Source organism: Theobroma umbraticum, unplaced genomic scaffold, assembly GCF_002168275.2.
Source record: "Theobroma umbraticum cultivar Fairchild unplaced genomic scaffold, ASM216827v3 scaffold_146.0, whole genome shotgun sequence".
Lineage (NCBI taxonomy): Eukaryota > Viridiplantae > Streptophyta > Magnoliopsida > Malvales > Malvaceae > Theobroma > Theobroma umbraticum.
The window spans coordinates 6,832,756-6,850,349 of NW_018397265.1; the positions used below are offsets into that span (position 1 = coordinate 6,832,756).

At 35.7% G+C, this 17,594-nt stretch overlaps 2 protein-coding genes across 3 annotated transcripts; one reads left to right on the forward strand and one right to left on the reverse strand.

The window, feature by feature from the left end:
• Positions 1-502: 502 nt before the first annotated feature.
• MSH2 (MUTS homolog 2) lies at positions 503-8,634 on the reverse strand. The gene is made up of 13 exons (XM_021436815.2): positions 8,437-8,634; positions 8,271-8,320; positions 8,024-8,056; positions 6,214-7,287; positions 5,268-5,822; positions 5,084-5,194; positions 4,899-4,988; positions 4,742-4,813; positions 4,483-4,593; positions 3,775-3,901; positions 2,527-2,729; positions 1,992-2,144; positions 503-1,099 (listed from the first exon to the last, which is right to left on the reverse strand). Exons 1-13 carry the CDS (start codon positions 8,483-8,485, stop codon positions 899-901), a joined length of 2,829 nt encoding a protein of 942 aa, XP_021292490.1. The 5' UTR covers positions 8,486-8,634; the 3' UTR covers positions 503-898.
• A 6,575-nt stretch (positions 8,635-15,209) lies between these two features.
• Positions 15,210-17,335, forward strand: BRC1 (TCP family transcription factor). Of its 2 annotated transcripts, XM_021436597.2 has the most exons (3): positions 15,210-15,519; positions 15,731-16,965; positions 17,115-17,335. In XM_021436597.2, exons 2-3 carry the CDS (start codon positions 15,886-15,888, stop codon positions 17,178-17,180), a joined length of 1,146 nt encoding a protein of 381 aa, XP_021292272.1. In that variant the 5' UTR covers positions 15,210-15,519; positions 15,731-15,885; the 3' UTR covers positions 17,181-17,335. The 2 variants fall into 2 exon arrangements, with proteins under 2 accessions (XP_021292272.1, XP_021292269.1); XM_021436594.2 differs by having other exon boundaries at positions 15,210-16,965.
• Positions 17,336-17,594: the final 259 nt, after the last annotated feature.

Below are 17,594 nucleotides of genomic sequence, written 5' to 3' on the forward strand. Positions count from 1 at the left end.
ACATGTTAGGTTTACTTTAAAAAAGTTATGTTTTGAGAGTCTTCTTATAAAAGGAATTTATGACGGGTGGACAGCATGTCCGGACCGGACCGGGTTGGTTCTATCTTCTACGCACCAGCACCACGCACAAAATCTGATCAGACAGCCCATTGACTTTGGTCCAACACAACGTTGTTGAACTTGAACCCTGTTCGGTCAAAAATTGATCCAAACCCGACTATTTGGTAGTTAGATCGGGTAAGACTTGATCAAAGTCATTCAAAAGGTCCCTTTTTTTTTTTTAAATACCTCTTTACAAATTTCATATAATTAATGAGATTTAAACTTTTATTAATTAAAAAAGATAAATACAACAAGAACATATTTCATTTATACATATCGCGATTTTAATTTTTTTCTTACGTCACTAGTGATTTTTTTCCTCATATTTCAATTAACATCGAGTGGATCGAGAATGCAAAATTGATGCTTATAATTAAGCACCACGTTTGGTTTTTTGATACAAATCTTAGTTCAAAGGGAAGCCAAAGAGAAGGGAATATATGATCCATTAAAATTCAATGCAAGCCAGGGATTCCACATCTCTTAATTCCTCAATTTAAACCTAGGTAAGAAAAGTACTATTTACATCAAGAGGCACCCCATCACCTCTGCAAAAAAAGAAGGGAAGAGAGATAAATAACAGAAAGCCCGGTAATCAGGCTAAGGTCAGATATGCCACCCCAAAAAGAAGACAGCAGGGCTGCTGCTGCTGCTTCCAGTGACAGTGTTAAAGTTTCTGTTTGTACAAAAATGGGAAAGGAGTGCTCGACACGAAGCCATTTCACAATAAACCACTAGAAACATTACCTTCACCCGCGGTTATGCAGGCGAAGAGGGTACCTTGATTTGGGGGTAACTAAAGGAATTGCCGGAGCCAGTAACAGTTCACTGCATCCTTTTCTAAGTCACCCTTTAGCTTGTTTACTTGTTGCAGAGCCTGCTTCAGGTCCATAGACTCCAATGGCAAATCGGCAAAGTCCTTCAAGAACTTGTGAGCCTTTGCAGCACCTCTAGACATGTCAATAGGATCACACTCTCGCTTCCTTTTAGAACCCTCCTGTAAATCATAATTATTAGAATCCAATAATATATTCCAAGCAACCAGTCTTCCAGATAAAAGATGGGATTCATTTGCACCAAAGTTCCTCCTCAAAAGTATATGCAAAGCAGATGAGAGGAAACTATTTCCAGAATGAATGCTAGACTTTACAAAACACTAAAAGAAGACAGCTATACAACTCAGGAAAACTGTGATGTTACAGAGAGTGAAAAATATATGGCTCAAACACAAGTTATCATTCAGGACTTTGTGTAAATTGTCAACTTGCACTCTAGATTGTTAATTTGAAGTGTTTAAGCAATGAGAAAAGTGCCAACGGTCACCTACTCTCCTAGGTAAATGATAATTTCCTTTTCTTCTTAATTACCCTGTAGTTTGCCAACACATTGTATCTATCAGCAAAATATTGGCATGATTTAAAGTCAATTGTTATCTTCTTGAGCTATAACATGTGATACAAACAGCGGTGAATATCATTTCTAAGATCACTTCAACATCAGACAACTCTTGTATGACGGTATATGCACATCACATTTGGAATGAAAGGACGGTGCACTTGAGGGTGCATGCATTATCATGGAAACAGTTTCAGCAACTCAAGTGGCATAACATTAGTCCTGACAATTCTAGTAATGTAACTACTATCAATGCTATTAATTAATTAAAGGGAGGCATCCAATACCAGAAAGCTGAAGTTGATTGATCAAAAGAAAAAAGAGAATTATAAAAGAAGGGAAGCTGGAGTTGAAGCAGCTAACTAGCTTAGACCACAGTTGAAGCAGGAAAATCAGCTAAACGAAGTGTTTGCATGATCAGAACCAGATTGAAGGCAGATTATAGCCTTGTGACAAGTATTATAACAAAATAAATAAATATGTAATGGCCAAACCTCTTGTCTAGGATCACTGGAAATGATTGAAGTTGGCGAGAAATCTTCCAATTCAGCAGCCTTTTCTCTTGCAAGGGATATAACACTTTCAGGAAAGTTCGCAAATTCTGCCACATGAATACCAAAACTTTGATCACAGGCACCTGGCTCAACCTGGTCATGCATAGGAGTATAAGTGATTGTCTTCTGCTAAATGAAAATACATACCACAAAAGGTACCAATAATAGAACAAGCTTTAGTAGATTAATTTTAGAAATGATTATGTTATTTGCCTCCAAATAATGAATTTGGCTAATCCTGCATTACTAAAATGATAAATTGACCCCAAGCTAATTATTAACTTCTTGCCCTAAATACAAGCATTAGCCTGCTCAGCACTCTGGCCATGCCTAACATCAAGAGATTTACGGGCAGGAAGTATAGGACCCTGGAAAGGACTTGACCAGAATCAAAAGAAGCAACATTTACCCAACCATTTCTGGTGGGTTTCATGGTCCCATGGAAGGCCTCATAACTATCAATATGTTAACCCACCTTGTACAGCATTGTCAATTTGCGACTTGATGAGTCAATGTGAGCACTAACATGATAGTTTGCCACACCAACAATCTGTTTTGCCTGTGGCTCATCATTGGCATTTTCATGAGCTAATGCAGTCAGTTCATGGAAGTGGGTAGCGAACAAAGTAGGTGCTTTGATCACTTCAACAATATGCTCACATATGGCCCATGCTAAACCTGTGAATTAGGAATAAAGCCACAAAAAACAGATGACCATGGTGACAATAATATACAATCTGCAACCAAAACTGACAACACAATATACAGAAACTTGTGATATGCATGTGATGCACGCACACATGTCAAATGAGCGAAGGGGAAAAAGAATGGAAACTTTAAGGAAGTGGCATATTCACAGGAGATATTGTTTGGACAACGCTTTAGTTACATCTTCATCCAACATTCTAACTAAACAATTGTTTTTCTCCTTAACCATATCGATTGTGAATGTACCACTTTCAAGTAACTAATTGAATCTTTGCAGCTAACAACGAGAATCGTATATAAGCATGCAGATACACTTTATTTGGAAAATGATGATTGCATCAAAATGCACGCTTTAGTCATGCAAAAGTTTGACAGATTTTACGGGAACCCAGGTCTTAGTTGAAGAAAGACCAGAAAAGCATTACCCAGTTCAATGTGGTCCAATCAGACTAAATACATTAGGCATGCTTCCTAAGCTTAGGTGAACATTGGTGTGAGCAAGAATGAATTGGCTAAAGTCATCATTTGATGGAAAACCCTCTGCAGTCCAGCAGCACAACCATGGTGCCATATAGACAATGGTGGGAATCAAGGTTCCAGTTCACATCACCGTGAGGGTTGCCAGGAAAAAAAAAAACCAAAATCAGGGCGGGGTGGGGGTCCACTGGAAAAAGAGCTTGAATGGCAGTTATTTATGTGTTTCTACTGGTTAAAGGACTCAGACCTGCATTTCTTATAACTAACACAGAATGACTTTCTCATTCTTCAAGTATATTTTGAGACGTCTACTATCAAAATGTTGCATGGGCCAACTTAAATCCTCAGCCATAACTACATTCATTTATCCAACATACAAGGCAACATAACACAGTTCAGCATGAAGGTGAAGCAGAAGAAGGCTACCCCATCTTATTGTCATCTCTACATGTAAAATTTGGGGTCAAAGACAGGAAAGAATACTAGATGGACAGATGGTGCAGAAATTGTTAGAATAATGTTCAAGAAGGAAACTAACCAAATCCATCATAGGTTGATGTTCCTCGCCCCAACTCATCAATGATTATCAATGACTTGTCAGTAGCTCCTTTCAATATTGATGCAGTTTCAAGCATTTCTTGCATAAAGGTAGAAACTCCACGTAGCTACACAAAAGAAGAAAAATATTGTTTAATCACATCCTATATCCTTCTCCTCATGGGTCTCAACAAATATATTCTGCTGACAGAGAAAATGAATTTGCCTTATTGATTGATTGCAATATGTAATCAAGATACAATACCCTTTTGAATTAAAATTTCTTTTTTGAAATAATTGCATTAACATTTGAGAACATTTAAAAGAAAGCAGATAATGAAAACATATATAATTGTCCAAACTCAACTACAACTTGCATACACAATGCTCAAAGACTTGGCTGGAATGACTAGAAACAATCAATAACTTGAGAGATTAGGTGTACGTTGCATGTGAGCAGGGGTGCATGCCTATGAGCAAAAGTGAGCTATTCTCAACACTTAAAACTTCTAATCTTTGCAACTGTTTCAGCAGGAAAACTTTACAATGGATGAAATAATAATTCTTAAAGAAGGGAACAAGGAGTATAAAATGCAGAGGGTTTACATGAAGAAAGCATTTACCAAGCAAAGTCATAGCAGACTCAGTTGGTTATGCCAAGTTTATCCAAAAACGTTTAAACTTTAAAATTATGTGCCATGTAACTTACTTGGCAGTCACCAGCACCAACACGGGCAAAAATGCAGTCTCGGACAGAAATGCTAGCTTTTTGACAAGGAACAAAAGAACCTACTTGTGCCATTAGAATGTTGACACCAACCTGTTCAACCAAAGTAGATACAATGCAATGAAACTTTTTTATAAACAGATCCAATGGTGACATCTGGCATAATGGAGCAGAAAGTCACTGGTTATTGAATTAGATAAATTTGAATGAGAACTATGTAACTGTATCATTAAATTAGCACCTGCCGGATGAATGTTGATTTTCCACCCATATTAGGCCCAGTGATGATCTGGAACCAGCTCCTTCCTCTTACCTGTATCATATAAAACAAAGAGCAATGAGTCACTTCAATTTGAAGAAGCCAGAAGTTTCTAGTCCTGGATCACAAGAATACTCACAAGTCTACAATCATTTGGTATAAAATTCACCCAGTCTTGCGCCTCCACACAGGGATGTCTACTTCCTTCTAATACAATATCTCCTACATCCTGTTATATCATGAAAATAACCATAATGTAAAGCAGTGGACCTTATTAAACAAAAAAATATAAAATATCAATGCAAGAAAGTAGCGAATATGTACCCCTGGAGTAATTTCAGGCCTTGTGTACGGGGTAGGGCAACTAGAAGCTAAATCAGCAAAACTAAGCAAGACATCCAATTCAGAGAGCAACCCAGCTAAGGGCTCAAACACCTGCAGCGTGAAACATCTCGATAGAAGTTCTAACAGGCAAAAGAAGCAACAAGGTACAAGAAAGCACAAATACCTCAGAAAAAGTTGCTGTAGTTTGAACCACTCGGTTGACTAGTTCTTTTTGACAGTTCTTATACTCCTCAAGTACATTTTGGTACTGGTCCCCCAACTTTTTAAGCTTTGTGTTAGTGAATTTAACTCCATCCTTTCGAGTTTCAAGAACAATAAATTGGGTGGAGAGCTTTTTTCTCACTTTTGGCTCTTCTTTCTTTGTAATTCTGAAAACATGTCCAAACTGTGTGCCCTTATCTAACTTCAATGCCTTGTCTACTGGCAGATCAAGATCAAAAGCAGTTTGTTTATGTAAGTTGCGTATTTGGAGCTCGAGCGACTCCTGCTCATTTTTTAGTGCAGCTAGTGCATCATCATAACTAGGGGAAATCATGTATTCCCCATTTTCAAGTTGATCTAGGTCGACAGAGGTTTCAACAAGAGAAATGAACTTGTTCAAATGATCGTCGTCAGTCAAGAGCTCAAAAGGATCCAAATATCTTTCCTTGATCAAGGACGAAAACTGTCCATCATATTTTTCCAGGGCACTTTTAATGTAGGGAATTCTTATACTTGACTGCATCCAGAAACATGAAACAAGGTTAAAATGGATGAAGTTGCAAATAAAAGATAAAAAGATACACCTACATACTGGTGTAACTCTAGTTTATGACTCTGCACACATACAAGTAAGAACAAAGAAAATGATGTAAGTTCTCCTCTAAAGTACTGCATGAAAAAATTCTAAAATTAGTGCCACAAATGAACATAAGAAGTTAAGTTACAGGTCATAAACCTTTACCAAATCATAAGGTGTGGAGAACACTAAAAATTATTTCACGAAACATATATCAGCAAGATCTTAGTGATTTTGCTCCTGTTTCTTTAACGAAAGAGAGAAGAGACACAACATAGAAGGATGAAGATTGATGGAGAACATCAGCAACAATATTAGGATTTTAACGCACCTGATAAAGTTTTACAACATGCTGCAAACCAGCTCTTGTCTTTTCAATGTTGCGCATAAGTCGCTCAATATCTGAAATTCTTTTCAGATGCTGCCTCAAAGCTTGGCGAAGCTCAGTATCCTCCACAAAAGCTTGTACCAAATCTAGCCTTGAGTTTATCTCACTTACATCTAACAAAGGCTGTTTTAGCCACATATGAAGCAACCGCTTACCCATCCCAGCGGTACAGGTTCTATTCATAAGACCAAACAAACTAAAATTTTTGTTTGCATCAGTTCTGCTTTCTAGGACATTCAATGCCCTCATAGCAGCAGAATCTAATCTCATGTAGCTGCCAAGATTGTATCTCCGGATGCTATAATTTCCATAATTGCCTTCATCTGCCAGTAGTTCTGCATAAGATAGTAAGGCTCCTAAAGCAGCAGGTGCAAATTCAAATCCAGAAACCAAGTCTCGAACTGGTTCAATGGAACCTTTGATTAGTCTGCCAAGATCCTGAACCAGATCCCTTGCTTTAAACTCAGTTTTCTTTCTCTCAGTTACCATAACACCGCATCTGGTCAAAGCATCATTGAGAGTTCTACATTCACTGGATTTGCCACTCTCTATGGGCAAAAGGCATTCCTTGCAACCGAGAGCAACCAAAGCTGACTCCGTATTTGTAAAGTGACTATCATCAAGAAATTCAGCCAATCCAAGTACCCTCTTCGTTAAATCAACATAACTGAACCCAATAGTGCACCCATTTTCGCGGAAGTTAGGAAGCAATGCAACAACAACAGGTGTGTCCTGCATCTCATTGTTGGCAAACAGAACATCCTCAAAACTGCCCAGATTCCCAGGACTGCCACTTTTCACCAACCTCCAATTGGAGCCACTACCTTCATAGAGCTCCAGAGTGTGGTCTGTTCTCTCCAGGAGAAGATCACGAGCAATTGTTTCAAACATGTTTTTACTAACAGTTACACTTGAAAGGCCATCAGAGCCACTACCCAGTTGCCGGAGAGCAGTAGTAGTGCGGTAATATGTCTTTGCAATAAAGGTTGCATTTTCACCATGAGCAGTATAATAATCCTGTATATTTACCAAAAGATTGTTTGGGAAAATGGTGAAAGAAAGGAAAAAAAGTTTAAATAAAAGATTGTTTGGGAAAATGGTGCAAGAAAGGAAAAAAGTTTAAATATAGCATTCCAAACAGAATGATTTTATAAAAGTTTCATAACCATACATATATAAGAATGCCTGAATGTCTAGTTCGCTCGCATATTTTCACAGGAACGATTGCAAATTTTCACATTCTAACTGACATGAAAGTTGAAAATAATAGACGAGCAGAATGGAAATGTACATATAAAATCAAAGAAACAAGTATGTTCAGGAATAGAGCATTGGAAATAGCAACTTACTTTAGCATAACATAAATGACTTTGAAAAACATTTCCCAACAATCAATCCTGCTGGGTTCATCTCTCAAAATTGTTATCTTCTTTTTTCCAAATTTCAGATAATATATATTATACAAAAGAAGATACAAAAACTTATATAAAGTAATAGTTATACGCACACCATATTTCTTATAAAACATCTCTAGGAGTTGCATTCTATTTCCTTCTATAAACAAAAAAAAAATAGAAAGTTTGATTTCAAAGACAACACAACTGGCATTTCTTAATAATGGGGGCAAAACAAGCACCCATTATACAAAAGAGAGCCTTTAAAAGTTACAATCATAATTGAAGTGAAGACAGCATGACAATTTACAATCAATAAAGATAATAACAAGCAATAGATTCCAAAAGCCTGAACTAACCCGGCGATCAAAAAACCGAACTGCCCTTGCATCCTGTAAAGAAAGAGGCCAAATAATTTGAAAAAAAAAGAAGTAAAAATCAACTTCAATTTTACAAACTCTTTTAATGTAGCATTCCCCCTTTCCTCCCTCTTTTTTTTTTTGTTTCATTATATAATTATCCAATAAACATTACCAAAAAAAAAACCCAAAATTTCTACCTTAAATTCCGAAAAGAAATGAGAGAAATACAGAAAAGAGGGCTTACATTGGGTAGGGTTTTGAAGAATGAGAGAAACCCTTGAGCCTGCTTTGCATCTTTTAACAATTACCCAAACAAAAACAAAGGTAAACAAACAAATTTCATTATCAATCACCCAAAAAGAATCAAACCATTTTCTCTAAAGAAAAATAAAGAGGAGTGATTGGGGTACCTAGTTTGAGCTCTGGAAGCTTGTTTTGTTCATCAAAATTTCCATCCATTTCTGAGACAACTCACAGTAAAAAAAGCCTCCCTTCACCTTCTAAGCCGAAAAAGAGAACTAAAACTGAAACCTTTTCGACTCTGTAGAAATAAAAAAACCCAAAATTAAGCGCTTTTTCCCTCCTTTTTCTCTATGGCGGGAAAGGATTTGGCGGGGTTTTAGGAAGGGAGCTCGTCTTCCCCACTCTCCCAGTACGCCTAAACTCTCTTGGGTTCAATTCGGGTCAAGCTGACCCGCCCTGATTTCCTTCTCTCTGGGCCCAATGTCCTATCCTGGACTGATATTAACTCAGTCTTAGGCCTAATAAGAGGTATACTGGGCCTCATATAACCCAAATAACCCTTTATTTGATTTGAAAAAGCACAAAACTTTTAAGAATTAATTATTAAATTGACTTGTAACAATATATTGAATAAATCCGTTTATGGAATTAAAAACTTTCACCATAAACTTATAAAATAATAAATTTTTTTATAAAAAAATACTAATTTAATATGTATTCATATTAAAACTTAAATATAAATACAAAGATGTATCTTCTCGATACAAAATACAATCATTTAATTCACAACAAAAACTAACTAAATATCCAGAACACCCACTTTACAGACTTTTGTAAGTTCATCTACTAAATCATTAGCATGGAGGCTAAAGTCATTGTTAGAGAAATCATTGGTGATATTTGCATATAAGAGATGAAGACAAACCCCAAAGTTGAAGAAAATGAAACTTCTTCTCCTTCTTCTTCTTCTTCTTTTTTCTTTTTTCCGACAAGTGGAATTGTATTAATTAAAGTCCACTTAACCATGAAAGCAACACAAGGTTTTGACAGATCTGCTCCAAGTCATCAGCAGCAGACTTCATCAAGATATTTTTTCCATGTCTATTGGGAGATTTCTAGATGAATGATTTTGTGCTGGTCTTTGTCATGTCCAAACTTAGACTTTTGTTGTGTGTTGTGTCTTTCCTGCTAAAGGTTGGGAATGTTTGGTGGTATATTTTCTTTACATCCAAACATTCAATGTTCGATCTTGGTAATATATATTTGAAAAGTATATTTGTATATTGATTACAGGAAAGATTACATAACTATTAAACCGAGTCCATTATAGACCTAGACTCGGATTGATATTACAACTTTTCTTCCTAAAAACAGCAAGAATCCACTTTAAAAAAATAAAAACAAGTCGTAGATTGTGCATTTGTCTAATCATGCATGCACACGGCATGAGATTGAAGAAAAGATTATATAAATATCGAATTGAATCTAATGTTATATTCAAAATCAAGACTCGTATTGGTGTTACAACTTTCACTCTCGTAAAAAACATGAATTTATCTAAGGAAAATCTTGAAAACAACCCATAGGCTGCGTGTTTATCTAATCTCGCTCATATAGCATGAGATCCACCCACTCAAAAGAAATGGATTTGAATCTCTCATCCTTATATATCAATATAAAATAATAAAAGAATTTAAATCAATTAAATTAAGAAGAAAATTTTGCTAAAAAAAAAGGAAAAGAAATTTGCACAAATAAATACGACAAATAAACATTGCTAATGATACAAAAGATAAGAAAGTGGAGAATATAAAAGAATTGAAAAAGAAAGGAACAAAAGAAGAACACAGAAGAAAGGTTTGGGTTAATATATTCATATATATTCCCCATTATAAGCCACTCAATATTATAGATTTCAGACATGCATATTCTATTGATATATAGTTGGGAATATATTGTTAAATGATAAAATAGGAATTTATTTGCAAATTAATTAAATTTATTAATGTACATTCATGTAAAGATAATCAAGCTAATTTCAATGGAAGTAAATCAAGTACCTGAAATTTGGAATTTGTTTCTCTTTTCATGTAATATATATATATATGGCATTTTCAATGTTTCACTTAATTTCCATCAAATTCCCCCAACCGTAGGTCCTCTCTTTAAATATCCTTTTAAGATTTTCTCTGAAAGATACTCTCATTCATACACCAAATATATAATACGTCATTTGATGCATTTAATATTATTTATATTTTCAAAACAAAATAAAAAAAATTAAATTAGTTTATATACAGATGGTAAAATTTTCATAAACAGATTTATAAAGTTACGGTTGTTTCGATAATATTAGCATAGTTAATTATGAGTTGTATTAGACTTAATTATGTTATGAGCTGAGATAAAATTATAATGTCAAATTGCACATGTTAACAGACTCTAATGGACATTTACCCAATTATTATTTAATTTATATATATAAATATATAATTTTTTAAAAAATCAATAATAAAAATTCGTTTCTAGAGTTTTCAAATTTTATCATTAATATGTAAACTTTGTTTTTTTTATGAAATTTCTTGTGAAATTTTTACACTTTTTTTTTCCAATGGATGGAAATTGGAGATAAATAATTAATAGAATTTGAAATAAAAAAAAAAGGAAATTGGGCTCATGATTTCGTAAGAACAGTACCTGGAACTGCAACCAATGCACATCTAACCTTTCGTACTGAAAATCGTCTGAACCAACAAATCAAAAGTTCCTTTTGGTTTTTTAATTTAAAGAATCTATTGATGGAATCAGCACATTTTTCAGCATCAAATTGTTCTTAGATAACCTTCAATAATACCATATAGCCGTACCTTTCTGCAACTGCGGCATGGACTTTTATCTATTGGTTGTCCACAAGCGAATACTCCAGGATTGTTAATTTTCCTTTGTTGAGTTTTGTTTTGTTTAAATTAAAGTTTAATTATGAAAAATATTTGTTTCTCCAGAGTTAGGGAACTCAAATTTGTCTCTTTAAACCGCTAATTAAATGTAATTAATTACAACTTAAAGCTCGACAGTTAAATATCTCCCATTCTCATTTAAGAGGAACTAAATTTGACATATAAATACTATTTCAAATGTGCATTGATTTTTTGGGTACAATTTAGTTTTTATTTAAAATTTCACAATTAATTAAGAATCTCACAAATTTCACTTAATGAACTCCACTTAAGCCTTGGGTAGAAAGAATATTGCAAGATTAAAACCCAATGGTTCCCAAAAGAAAACATTTTTAGTCATTTTAATTGCTTTGAAATGCAAATATCATCCAAAAACTAATTTTAAATTTTAGCAACAAAACATTTAATTTATTAATAAGTGCATGTATCTCTTTACTTAAATATAGGTAAGTTCCACTCTATAATCCACTCTCTTTACTTAATAATATTATTAAAATGAATATCCACTTCTTAACCTAGTCTATGATATAGTCATATCATAGAGTTGGATATAACAATTAATGGTGCCAATTTTAGTACACCATGACATGAGCTAAGAGTTTAAACAAAACAGCTTAAGTCAGATGTCTAATTAATAAAAAAAATCTAACATATACTAATATATAAAAACGACACCCTTTTCTTAATCTTGTCTATGGATCATATTATAAAGTTGGATATGACAATGCCATCAACTTTGGCACAAAGGGAGCTAATTGTATTTAGCTCAAAGAAAACTAACCATCATTAAAGGACAAGCTACAGCATACGGTGGAATATATAATTAATATATTTAACACCACCATCAATTTTGATGAATAATCTTTTTTTTTATGAATATTATTTTATTTTAAAATTATCTCGTTAATTTTATGGTATCTCAACACGATATAAAACAGCGTAGAAAAAGACAAGAAAAAGGAAAAAATCCTCTTTCCTTTTGGCAAGACCATAACGACCAAATGCTTAAACATTGTGTTATCTATTTCAATAGGAAAAAAAGAAAACCAATGTCGTTTTAGGGTGTTGCAATAGTTAAAACGACATCTCCATTGGTGCATGTGTGAGAATACTTTGGTAAGAATGAATACATATATATATATATATGATGAGTCCATGGCGGCATCGGCTTTGGACATCGTAGGAAGCATCGAATCATGCGTTGGGCCCTCTTAAAAGAAAATTAGCAGCAACAAAAATAGTTACAATGCCATGAAAACAACTTTATGGGCAATCTAATCAAATTGTGACAGAAAGATGTTATAATGCAGCTGATAAACCTATCTGATTCCTTTTCATTTTAGACAAAGGGAGACAGGCACCTTTCTTGATATGGCCCAAGGTGGGCACAATTCACTTGTATCAGAACCACTTCAATAATGGAGATAACATGAATGATAAAAAGAAAGAGAAAAGGAAACTCAGCAGTTAGAATCAAACAAGTTCATATATGTTAAGTCATATTATCCTGTTTGCACAACTTAGGAGTTGGATCTCTTATGTTATTTTTCTGTCCACTACTTGTCTATGTTCGTATATGTAGGACTTAATAATGAATTATAGGATAATTATACGTATATTATAAAGTAATAGACAGAAAGAAGATTACACAGACCTGCATGGACAACCTAGACATGGTATGATATTGCCACAAAAAACATTACATGGAGTACTGTGTTTGTTTTGATTGGTGTGGTCTGGCCCCTTCTGTTTAATTAGATCAAATTGATGGAAAAAAGGGAGGATGGTTTCTTCCTTTTTTTTTTGGTTTGTTGGTTGGGGCCGGTGACCTTTCCAGGTGGGGAACCCTAACCCTTTTCCGGTGTGACTAGCTGACTCTGTAAAGCCATATATCATATGTGATTAGGTCCACAGCATTGCTGTTCCTTCAAACCATGCCCAGTTGGAAATCATAAACAAAGAAGATATTTTTGATGAACACCATAAAGACAAAAAGCGCAGTATATAAACTTTCTTTCCCATCACAGCCATATTGCAACACTAGCATTTGCAATGGAAGGAAAAACTAACTACTAATTATAACTTCCAAATAAACTCTATTAATTAATGTTATTTTTTCCTAAAATATATATTCAAAAAACCTAACTGTTGTGTTGATTATTTTTTTGGGGTAAAAAAAAGAGTGAATATGTGAGTTGCGTGATGTTTTTGTTTATGTTTTCGGATATGTTCTATGATGTTATTGTCTTTGTATTGTAGTGTTGAGTTTGTAGTGGTGAGCGTATCAAATTTAGGTATTGGGATTACTTTCGATGTTTGAACCCTAGGACCGATTTTGGTAAAAAATTTTATGACTTAGCAACAAAAAAAAAAAAAACATTAGTTCCAAATTGATAGAGAGTGAAAGAAGAATACATTAAAGGTCTTAATCTTATCCTTGCATAAGTTTGAAAGGGCTTAGTTGATAACGAAAAGTTTCCCTGTTTAGTAGTGTGAACGAGTTACAGTCCCACAAGTTACCTAAATGTTTGGTCTGATATGGAAAATGGTTCAGCCCCTAAGGGAAGACTCAGTTCAGATGACCTAGGGGGGGGAAGTTCAAGGCAAGTCAAAATAGATCAGATTAAAAAGAAAACCATAAATAAACCAAATTGGGGGGGGGGGGGGGGGGGGGGGGTTTGTGGTGTAAATTTCAACCAGAATTAACAATGTACAATACACAAAGGGGAAGAACTCAAAAAGGAATGAAAGTACTTAAAACTAACCATGACTTTTAGGGTTTTATGCTTCATTATCATCCACTTCCCAAATGGTGCATTGATTCATAAACCAATCTTTCCTTCTTTTTATTATTCTTTTTTGTAAGTTTTTCTTATATAGTTATCGCATCTTTGAAAGCAACCTAAGAACAGCCAAGTTCGGTCTCTCTCCCATATTCATGTTGTCCTCCTAATCCTGCCAGCCTAAGTCAGTCAGCTAGAGAAAGAAAGAGAACAAGGAGAGACAACAACCGCAGGAAAGAAGGAGAGAAGAGAGGGAAAGAGGAGTACCAATGTGTTTATTCAAGTGGAAACAACGGCAGGCATAATGGGAGAAAATTATGTGTGACAAAGGGCGTGTGCCAAAAAATAGAGGTAAGCAGCTGAGCAGAGAGAGAGAGAGAGAAAAGAGAGGGGAAGGGGGGGGCTTCAACTTTCAATATCAACAAACAACAGTAGTGGACAGGACTATTAATAATCCAAAGGAAGAGACAGATTTTGTAGTTATGGCAATTTCTCATTGGCTAGGGTTTTTCCTGAGGGGGGGCGGTGGTGAGGGTACTCTTGTAGGCTGCAATGATAGTACAAAGCACAAGCAACTCTTTCTTGACTTAATGCATGTCCTTCCTTAATTTGAGTGAGAAAGAGAGTGGAAGATACCCCTTTTTTTATTATATATATTACATTTCAAAGAAAAGCTAAACAGATAAGCACGCATGGGAGAGGGAGACCAACAACATTCTCACCTAGACTTGATGGACTTGAGAGAAAGAAAGAGAGAGAGAGAGAGAGAAATGGGGCCTCTCTCTTTTTGGGGAAAGCGACCCAGCTATGCTAGAGATGCCCAGTCAAAGGAGCATTGCCTTTCATGGCAGGCCTCGCAGTTTTTTGCCCCTTTGGAGTGAAAAATAATTGTCCTATTCCTTCCCTAAGGGTTATACCAATAGAGACACGTGTTCCACGTACATGTATATATATATATTTATTTATTTATTTATTTTCCTTGGTGTTACTGATCAAAGAACCGATTCTTAACAAAATTACAACTTCACAGTATGTGAAGAAATTACTGATTAATGGAGAGAGAGTGCATGCAAATGCAAGTTCCAGGTTGATTTGAGAAGAGGAAAAAACAGAAAAGAAGAACCTAAAAAGTTGAAGATAAAATGAGTTCTCTGTCAATCTCCCACCTGCTACCACGTGAAGTGGCACAATACTAAGTGTTTCCTATCCACTCAATTCCCACGGTATCGCTGCCCTTGGACTCTTTCTTTCACTTTCATGGGTCCAGTAGCACTCCATCTATGAGAAATAATAATAATCATAATAATAAGAAGGAAAAAAAGATTAAGAAAAAGATGGCTCTTTTGTCTCCAATAAATTCCACCTCTTTGGGTTCTTTAGCTCCTCACAATTTTTTATTCAATTCCCTCTCTTTCTCTCTTCCTACAAAGACAGTCGCAACCCTTATGGACACACAGTACATCAGCTCCTCTACTGTCTTTCTCATGCTGTAGTCCTTTGCTTGACAGGGGTAAATTGACAAATTATCTCTCTCTCTCCCCCCTTTTCTAAGACAGAGTAAAGATAGATACATGATGATGAACAGCTCAATTTGCTGCCTTTCCAAATGCTAGTTGGCTAGCTCTGGCCTCTGGAGGGGTGAAAAAGAATAAAAAGAAAAGAGAAAAAACACACATGGGGTGTTTTAATTTCTCACTAACACTGATTTTGTGCTTGCACAGGTGAAACTGATGCTGAGAAACATGGAAGTGGTGAAGCTGTTTTCAAAGGATACACCTTAGAGACAAATGGTGCATGTGTCATTCTCAAGTTCTTAGAGACCCACCAATCAAGCTCTTGAGGCTAGGGTTGTCCGGTGCAATTACTAAGCTCTGAGATGTTTCCGTCAAACAGCAATCGCTACAATGACTCAATCGCTTATATCGACCATTCAATTCTCCATAGACATTTTTCCAATGACATTATTTCATTCTCCAAACAGGAAGACCTCCCTCTTTCCTTCTTTCATGCCCCCTCTCCCTGTTATAATCACTGTGAGTTAGAACTAGAAGAAGACTATGGTGATTTCCTCCAGCAACACCACGATCTGTTACTTCATCAGCAAACCTTGACGACTGATAATTCAGTTTCGGATACAATCATCATCATGCCGGATCATTCCAGCAAGAACGAGGGGTCAACCATAAACTGCACCAGAAAGAGCCATAATGCCACTGAACAGCAGATAGAGCGAAAAAGAAGTTCCAAGAGAGATCGGCACAGCAAGATTAATACGGCTAAGGGACCAAGGGATCGGAGAATGAGACTGTCCCTTGAAGTTGCTCGAGAGTTTTTTGGTCTGCAAGACATGCTAGGCTATGATAAAGCTAGTAGAACTGTCGAATGGTTACTCATACAGGCAAGGTCAGAAATCAAGAAACTAGCCAGAAGCAAGCTTTCCCAGATGAATAACAGCTGCACCGTTGCAGCTGCAAAGAGTCCATCTTCAACTTCTGAGGGTGAGGTGGTGTCTGGAATTGATAAGGCTGCTGTCGAAGGCAGCATCTCTAAGGAGAAACCTTCAACAAAAGAGAAAAAGGTTAGACAGCCACGTAAAATCACTTTCCGCCCTCTTGCAAGGGATTTAAGGGAAAAGGCCAGGGCAAGGGCAAAGGCTAGGACAAAAGCAAAGAGCATGTGGGCTCAAAGGTTCGATGAATCAAAGCTATGTGACGACACCCGAAACGATGATCTGAATAAATTCAGTGCTTGGAGCTCCGTTGAGACTGGTGAAGAATCTGGTTCTCAACATCACAGTAGGAACCCTTCCTTCCAGGCCGCGGTGGCTGAGGTTAAAGAGCTTAGCTCCCACGACCGTGAACGCATAAGGATTCATGGAGACATGGGTGATGAATCCTTGGCAATTTTTCATAATTCCATTTTCAATTGTCTACAAAACGCTGGAATTAACCAAGAGGTAAGTTCTATTAGCTAAAGTTTCTTGATTTGTAGCCAAAATGTTGCAATTGATGATATATAAAACACCCACATAACAACAATATTATGTCTCCAAGATGAACTACCTGAATCAACTTTCTTGACTAACCCATATTTTTGTTTTTGCAGCATCAGCTCACAAGCTTCCTGTCCTTTGGCAAATCATGGGACGGCTATAATAATCAGAGTCTGTGACAACTTGGTTTATCTCTTACTTCTTCAGTTCTTTGATGTGCCATGTGGATAAATATTAGAGGAATGCTATATTATTGCGTTCTTTCTGTTTGGAATTATATGTAATATGGACATGTTTTTCTTTTTCTTGTTAATCTATTTGGAATTTTCTTATGGACTCCCTTGTCAATGATTGTTGTAATTATCTTTAGAAAAAAAAATGTCATGCTTTCCTTGTTTGTGTTCTAAGCATTTAAATATAGTATCTTGCTTTCATTGTAACCTTAATTAGAACAACAAAGTCAACAGCTTAAAGGGTTAATGACAATTATAAAATTATTTCTTTTCTGGGCTGCTAATCTGCTAATCAGTATCAATTTATTTGTCTGCAGTATCAGCTTAAAGCCCCCACACCAATGAAAACAATTGCCTTGA

Coding starts and splice junctions, on each gene's coding strand:
- MSH2 (XM_021436815.2), bottom strand. CDS start 8,485: ATGGATGGAAATTTTGATGAACAAAACAAGCTTCCAGAGCTCAAACTA. Junction 5,823..6,213: donor ATGTTGTAAAACTTTATCAG/GTGCGTTAAAAT, acceptor TTCTGGATGCAG/TCAAGTATAAGAATTCCCTA. Junction 4,814..4,898: donor TACCAAATGATTGTAGACTT/GTGAGTATTCTT, acceptor TATATGATACAG/GTAAGAGGAAGGAGCTGGTT.
- BRC1 (XM_021436594.2), top strand. CDS start 15,886: ATGTTTCCGTCAAACAGCAATCGCTACAATGACTCAATCGCTTATATC. Junction 16,966..17,114: donor ACGCTGGAATTAACCAAGAG/GTAAGTTCTATT, acceptor TTGTTTTTGCAG/CATCAGCTCACAAGCTTCCT.